This window comes from Odontesthes bonariensis, chromosome 21 (genome assembly GCF_027942865.1).
Source record: "Odontesthes bonariensis isolate fOdoBon6 chromosome 21, fOdoBon6.hap1, whole genome shotgun sequence".
In the NCBI taxonomy this organism is placed as follows: Eukaryota; Metazoa; Chordata; class Actinopteri; order Atheriniformes; family Atherinopsidae; genus Odontesthes; species Odontesthes bonariensis.
Window position 1 is genome coordinate 8,834,944 of NC_134526.1, and position 7,822 is coordinate 8,842,765.

General features: G+C 44.4%; 1 protein-coding gene and 2 non-coding genes across 3 annotated transcripts; all 3 read left to right on the top strand.

The window, feature by feature from the left end:
- Positions 1 to 88: 88 nt before the first annotated feature.
- Positions 89 to 3,436, top strand: rpl3 (ribosomal protein L3). Its single transcript, XM_075453435.1, has 9 exons — positions 89 to 132; positions 571 to 763; positions 1,060 to 1,228; positions 1,571 to 1,706; positions 1,912 to 2,098; positions 2,183 to 2,445; positions 2,527 to 2,622; positions 2,741 to 2,860; positions 3,299 to 3,436. The coding sequence occupies exons 1-9, from the start codon at positions 130 to 132 to the stop codon at positions 3,341 to 3,343; spliced, it is 1,212 nt and encodes a 403-aa protein (XP_075309550.1). The 5' UTR covers positions 89 to 129; the 3' UTR covers positions 3,344 to 3,436.
- On the top strand, positions 1,749 to 1,840 carry LOC142372207 (small nucleolar RNA U83B). The gene has a single exon (XR_012768200.1). It is a non-coding gene; the product is annotated as a small nucleolar RNA U83B (small nucleolar RNA).
- LOC142372205 (small nucleolar RNA SNORA54) lies at positions 3,098 to 3,230 on the top strand. Its single transcript, XR_012768198.1, has one exon. It is a non-coding gene; the product is annotated as a small nucleolar RNA SNORA54 (small nucleolar RNA).
- Positions 3,437 to 7,822: the final 4,386 nt, after the last annotated feature.

Below are 7,822 nucleotides of genomic sequence, written 5' to 3' on the forward strand. Positions count from 1 at the left end.
CGTTAGGACCGGAAATGTCATGGGCGGGACTTCTCGGAGGATAATCACGCCGGCTCTCGCGATTTTTGCTCAAGTATATAGAGGCAGTTAGCCCCTCGATAGTTCTCTTTCATTCGGACTGGAGACAAAATGGTGAGCTTACTTCAACATCACTCTGTCCTTGGAGTAGGAATCCTCTTATCATCTCTGGCATCCGCCACGTTTCACTGCTCAAGAACAGTCAGATTATATTTATCATAGGTTCTGATGAGATATATTTAAATATTTCCAAGATATTTCAGTCTGAAATGGCATATTTCGTGTTGCATGCGTATCCATACCGGCAACTGGTAGTCCAAAATGGCTGATTGTAGAAGGCCGATACACAAGTTTTTATTAAATTGTATTGCTAAATCACTACGAGCACATTACTTTTAAACATTTTGTGCAATTAATTGTTTAAACTGTAAGCGTGAAGCTCTTTTGTATTGCTGAATGGTAAGAGGCACATGTGTATTTACCGAGGTTAGCTTGCTAATGCCCTGCTAACGTCGTGGTCATCGCCGGTACTCACTGTGGTTTTCTCAACAGTCCCACCGAAAATTTTCTGCTCCACGTCACGGATCTCTGGGCTTCTTGCCCCGCAAGAGAAGTCGCCGTCATCGTGGTAAGGTCAAGAGCTTCCCCAAGGATGACCCCAGCAAGCCCGTTCACCTGACGGCCTTCCTGGGTTACAAGGCTGGCATGACACACATTGTCCGTGAGGTCGACAGACCTGGCTCAAGTAAGTGGAAGCACAGGAGTTCCTTAATTCAAATTATAGCAAGATGCATATATTTTTAATGAGTAGATGTGCAAATAGATACTGCTGGATGGTATTAGTAGTTAAATTATGACTTTTAAGATGTAAAATGTGGTGTTCTGCCTGTGATGAGACACTCGACGGGCGGACAGAATGGGGTTATACCCCTTGCTGAATGTCGAGCACTGAGCGCAGTCTAATCTTTGAGTGCGATCAGTCATACAGTATAAAATGGATTGGCAAGTTGGATAACCTGAACATGTGGTCCTGTGTTACAGAGGTGAACAAGAAGGAGGTGGTTGAAGCTGTGACCATCGTGGAGACTCCTCCCATGATCGTGGTTGGCGTTGTGGGATACGTCAACACCCCCCGCGGCCTGCGTTCCTTCAAGACCATCTTTGCCGAGCACATCAGCGACGAGTGCAAGCGCCGGTTCTACAGGAACTGGTGAGTTAAAATTGAAAATCATTTTGGATGTAGTCGAAGCAGATGTTAGTTGCCAGTGGAAATTAAAAGAGCTGTGTTTCACTGAGCGAGTCTAACATCATGGTGGCCCCTGTGGCAGCTCCTCTCAGGTGCTGCCTGCCCTGATGAGCTCCAGGCTCCTCTGGCCAGTGGAAAGTGCTTCTTAGAAACTGTGCCATGAGCCGAAATCCTCTTAAGCTGATACGGCCCCCCCTTACCCTCGTGGAAGGAGGGATGGCTGGCGGCTATGCACTGCGTTCTTCCGCTGGCCCTCTGGGGTTATGAAGGACCTGTGCCAACAATTGTGTCACTTCATGCTTATAGGTACAAGTCCAAGAAGAAGGCTTTCACCAAATACTGCAAGAAGTGGCAGGATGATGATGGCAAAAAGCAGCTGGAGAAAGATTTTTCTGCCATGAAGAAGTACTGCCAGGTCATCCGCGTCATCACTCACACACAGGTTGGTATATTACGCTCTTCGGATAAGAATCTGTTGTCCTGCTCTGTCAGTGATGAGACCACGGAACCTGCGTCAGGCATGGCGCCCGATAGTTATGAGGATATCTTCCATGCTGCCTTCCTTCTGAGACTAGAGATCTGAAATGGTTATTTATCTGATGTGGGTTGCACATGTATTCAGGCCTAACCTGGCGTCTTCTGTGCAGATGCGTCTGCTGCCCGTGAGGCAGAAGAAGTCCCACCTCATGGAGGTGCAGCTGAATGGCGGCACCATCTCTGATAAGGTGGATTGGGCTCGTGAAAAGCTTGAGCAGACCGTACCAGTCGGCACCGTTTTCACCCAGGACGAGATGATCGACGTCATTGGCGTTACCAAGGGACACGGATACAAGGGTACGATCACTAATGTAGTCTGAACTCACAGAAGCGGCTTTAAGGGCGGAATTTGACTCTTACAAAGCATGTTTGGTCTTTCAGGTGTCACCAGCCGTTGGCACACAAAGAAGCTTCCACGCAAAACCCATCGTGGTCTGCGTAAAGTTGCCTGTATTGGTGCCTGGCATCCTGCCCGTGTGGCCTTCTCTGTGGCCCGTGCTGGTCAGAAAGGTTACCACCACCGCACAGAAATCAACAAGAAGATCTACAAGATCGGCCAGGGCTACCACACCAAGGATGGCAAGGTGGTTAAGAGCAACGCCTCCACGGAGTACGATCTGTCCAACAAGAGCATCAACCCCCTGGTGAGTGTCATTTGTGCATATACACCATTGATAGTTTAACCAGGTAGCTGTGGTGGCTAATCTCTTTTCTTCTGATTACAGGGTGGATTTGTCCACTATGGAGAGGTGACCAATGACTTTGTCATGGTGAAGGGCTGCGTCGTGGGTACCAAGAAAAGGGTGCTGACTCTGCGCAAGGTCGGTTCAAAATGCAACAAGATGTAGTGTGAATCCTCCAGTGACTATTCTGACCTTTTCAGTCTTAAAACCTCTGAGACACAACTTGTGAAACTTAAGTCTTTTTGTTCCTTCTCAGTCTCTGTTGGTGCAGAGCAGCCGTCGTGCTTTGGAGAAGATCGACCTCAAGTTCATCGACACCACCTCCAAGTTTGGTCATGGCCGCTTCCAGACCGTGGAGGAAAAGAAGGCATTCATGGTAAGACTTGTTAAAAATGAGAACTTAATTCTCACACTCGTTAAGGATGAACGGGTTAATCTGTTGCAAACCTGGAACATGAATAAAGATGTAATATTTCATCAGTTTGTTCTTTATCTACTTATCTGAAGCATTGAATTATGCTTTCAACACTTTCATGGGTACATAAACCTGCATCACATGTAGTCAGTGCAGCAACTGTCCACTCAGCAGATGTCACAGTTTGTTACGGTTTCCCTGCACTGTTCGTAACCTGGTTCAGCTCTCAGTGTGAACTTTGGGTTCCATTCCAGTGCTACAGTGAACTCCAGTGAGGCAGGGGAGCAGTGCCCATTTGTGCTAGTTCCCTGTTCACTCTCTGGAAACACCTGCTTTCCTCTGCCAAAGGCAGACCATTAGGTAGAGCCCATAAAACTGATCGTGTTCTCTCTTCCACAGGGACCACTCAAGAAGGACCGCATTGTCAAGGAAGAAACTGCGTAGAGTCCCCGCCTTCAGATGTTGTCTCTGCAGGGTTGAATATCACCATCACTACAGCTGTGCAGAGTTGTTTAATAAAATATAAAAACCAAAGAATGTCTTTGTATCAGTTTATTTGATATGGTGTTGAGTGACTGATGGTGCGTTTTAAGTTGACTAGAGAAAGAATTGGATATCATTATTGGGAACACTGGTTAAAATAATGCTTCATTTAGTCACTTGAAAACCTTTTGAAAGCTCACTATTAATGGAAAATGCCACTTAAAGATGGGGCAAAGTTCTCCAAATCCTTGAGATAAATGCAGGTAGTCTGATTAAGAGGAAAAGGTTTTTTTTTTTTTAAATAGTAGACATGATTGTTTTGAGTTGTGTTCTCTTAGGAGTATAAAATTTCCATCGAGTGGCCTTGACTAGTTTAGTTGCATTGAGCTAACCCTAAATGTTTCCAGTTCTGCACCTCGGCTGAAAAGGTTGACGTCAGCTGGGATGAGAGCTGCCGCCTATGCAGAACTGATGGACAGCAAGTCACTGCATTTAGCCAACATTGCATGTTTTTAACTGGCTATATGTGTCCTTGAGCTGTAAGGTTTGCATTTGGCTGACACGCACAGCTCCAGCAGTCGCAGGATAATTAAGCCCCGGCATCATCTATTCTGAGTCATCAGTGCCAAATCTGAGACCTTCGCTTCAGCGGGTAATGAGAAAGACCCTGAGAGGGCTCTACAGACAGTTTAGATATCCCGTGAAACACCTTTCTGAGACCTCTGCATAATATTCAGCTCTCTTAGCAGAAATGTGGATTTACTGTAAGGCTTTTCAAGGTCCCACCCAGCACACCTGGAGCTGCGGGGGTTGAAGGACGGCTGTTCTCTGGAGCAGCATTTTAGCTATTGGACATTTCCTCTATCAAAGCAGTTCTGCCTTAGAGATACTCTGGTGCTAAAAGTGAGCCTGCTGCACATGTTGAAAGCAGGTTGAAGCCCTGTGTCGCTGTGGCCAGAGGACAGTCATGGAGATGATTCTGCTGTTGCATAATCACCTCCAGAGGCTTTGACCCCTGACCCTCTGCTCGGCTTTACATAACACCCCCATCCCTGCTGAATGTGGCCATTAATTGCTCCCTCGGCCCCGTTCAGGTGAGGTCAGGTGTCGGGGCAGGTGCATCTACTCAAAGAGCATGTTTGTGAACCTTTCACGTGAGCACCATTTCACCCCATTAGTCCAGTCGTCCATCATCCTGTGAGCTCTGCTCAGAATCAGGCTGATGACTTCATAGACTTCTGAGGAGGTGACGGATTTGGAAGATTATCTAGAAACTTATTGTTACTATTTAGACATTTTACATCAGTCTGGTCAGTGTCTATTTCTTTGTGTTCATCTGTGGTTTTGGTTGTTTTATTGTTCTTTTTCATCAGTCTGGTTATTTTTTAGTGATTTGTCATATTTCCATGTCAGTATGTTAAGTGCCAGTTTGTGGCTGCTTTGCGGGAACTTGTTAAATTTAACGGTTCTTTGTCCCTCTTTTTGGTTCTTGTGCATCAGTTTGTGACCCTACAATATCTCAATGTGTATTAATTGGTAGTTCTGCCTCCCCTTTGTGCACGACTTTTTAGTTATCTTGTGTTTGGTCTCTCTGCTCTCATCGTCAGCTTTTAGATCTTTTGCATCAGTCTGTGGCTGTTTTGATTGTCTGTGGTAGTTTCAGTCTGCGTTTGTTATAGTTTTGTGGTGGTTTGCACCTCTGTGATTATTTTGTGTCTCTTTTTAACGTTCTCCTGCTGACTTTTTGGGTTACTTTAAGTCACTTTTATTGACCGTTTCGTATCTGCTCATTTTGTGTGAGCTTGTCGATGCTTTGAATGAATTTATTCATCATTCTGTTGAATGCCATTTCCAGGTTGTTTGTGCTGTTCGCTTTACTTCTCAATCATTTAGAATATGGGAATCTGCTTAACGTATTTGTGGGTTTTTTTATTGGTTCGCAGACTTTTTGTACATTTTGCATGTATTTATGGTCATTTTGAGACACATTGTGGTCATTTTAGTTATTTTGTGCGTTTGCGGTTATTTTGCATGGAATGCTTTGCCTTTTGTTTCGCTTTGTTATTGCTGTTAATCAGTTCAGCTAAACTTTGTGGCACTTTTTTACATCTTAATTAACATTCACTGTCTGTATTTACCTTTTGTTTTACTTTGTGGTCACATTGCATCCTGATTATGTGCCACTTTTTGATCCTTTTGTCAATATTGTGTCATATTTTTATTTGATTCTGGATGGACTTTCATAGATTTGCCTCAGTCTTTGTTTTTGAGTCTCTGTAGTTGTTTTGCATCACTTTGTGGTAATTTTCTGATAATTATTGGTTGGTTTGTGTGGTTATGTGCGGTTCAACACCGCCAGTTTCCATTCACATGGCTCTGCACCTGATCATTTCAGTCCTTTATCATTTGAAATGACTTCTCTTAAAGGGAAGCACAAAAGGATTCTGTATTGTTTGTGGCTCTTTAAAAAAAAAAAAAAAAAAATCATAAGCCAGTCCATATGCATGTATGTGTGTGCTACCATGCAGTGGAACCTCCAGTGCAGTGCTGTGGTAGCAGCTGTTGTTAGTGGGACAGCAGCCAGGTAACCAAAGTGCATGCTGGGACAGCAGAGCGGATGGCCAAGCGTTTGATTTATGTGAGTATGTGTGAGTGTGCAGTTGCCTGCACATGTATGTAGGCGTGTGCATCTGTGTGTTGGTGTTCTTCCTGGCATTGTCGACATCCGGCTGGCACAGAGTCAGCAGCGTACCATCCTGCTGAGTGAGGGTAGTGGCTGGGTGGTGTCGTGGCGTGGAGTCTGACAGGAGGACAGACTGTTGGAGGGGACGACCACACACTCAGGACCATTATTACACACGAAGGAGGCTACAGGCGACAACTGGTCCAACAGTGACCATCTCACAGCTTGACGAGTGTAAGGGACAGTTTCGTGGCTAAAATCCCCGGAATTTAGGTCTGAAATAATTTCCTCTTCAGGATGTAGTTAATCTACAACAAAATTGTTCTCTGAATAATCATTTAAATTAAAAAATGCAGTGTGTCCTTACAATCTTTGAGGAAATGTGGAGGACAAAAGAAGAAGAGGACCCAAGACCTGACACAGGAGCTGAGAGATGCATCTGGACCTTCAGCTGATCCATCTGCTGTTGGCCCAAGCCTCATCAGAAATGGTCTCCATTGAAGGGTGGCTGTCAAGAAGCCGTTCTTAAGGAAGGGAAACAGGGAGAAAAGGCTGAGCTGTGCCAAAGGACACAAGAAGTGGGCTGAAAATCAGTGGCAGCAGGTCTTATGGAGGGATGAATCCTCCCCAGAGCCCGGAGCTCAACATTACTGAAGCAGGGTGGGATCATGTTGGCAGAGAACGGAACAAAAGGTAGCCCACATCCAAAGAAGAGCTTTGGGATGTCCTTCAAGAAGCCTGGAGAACTATTCCTGAAGACTCCTTAAAGAAATAACAGAAAGCTTTTCTAAGAGGGTTCAGGCTGTGTTGAAGAATAAAGGCTGTTCAATCAAATGCATCAACCCTGTTCACGTTCATGTTCGCACATGTTTTAATAATTTGCTGCACCTGTATCCTGTTTTTCTGGTAATACACAGTATATATATATATATATATATATATATATATATATATATATATATATATATATATATATAAAAATAAATACATACTTATATGTATGTATGTAGGTAGTATATATTTATATATACACACACACACATATATACATAAGTTGCATTTATCAAAATGGCCAGGATGTCTCCTTTCACATAGCCTAAGAATGTGTTCTTGAAGCTTGTATTTATCACACCTCTCTTGGCGAAACTCCCAACATGAAGACTGGGAAATGTATCTATATTTCATGCTTCTTTTAGTGTGAAGAAGTCAAGATGTAATGAGATAGATTCACTTACATTCTTCCTGCCAGACCTGATAAAATATTAGTGTAAATGTCTTCATCCATCTTTTTAACGTACATGGACCTCACTGACTAATTCTGCATGGCTTTACAAGTCAGCGGTTCTCTTCTTCTCATTCTGTGTCTGTGCAGGCGACACTGAATCTGAGTCTTTCTCTGGGGCCTTACAGACTGCAGCTCCTACACCCCTGCACCGTGGCATCAGTATTCCAGGCCCGTTCATGGACACGGCGTTCCCTGAGCCGAAGGAGGCAGCAGCAGCCCCGCAACTCATCTCCCATCCCACCAGCAGAGGGCAGAGCATGGCTCCATTTGGTTAAAGCATCCAAGAGCACTTTGTGTGCTATTGCTTTGGTTCCTCCTCTTTATGTCTCTTTTTAAACTGTCCTCCATTCAGAGCTGGATTTGAAAGTTTCATATGCTTTAAAACAGCAATGACACAGCTCAGACTGTTCTCTGCTCCCTAAAGTTTCTCTCGTGGGAGATGATAGCACTTCTTTGCTGCTTGTATCAACAA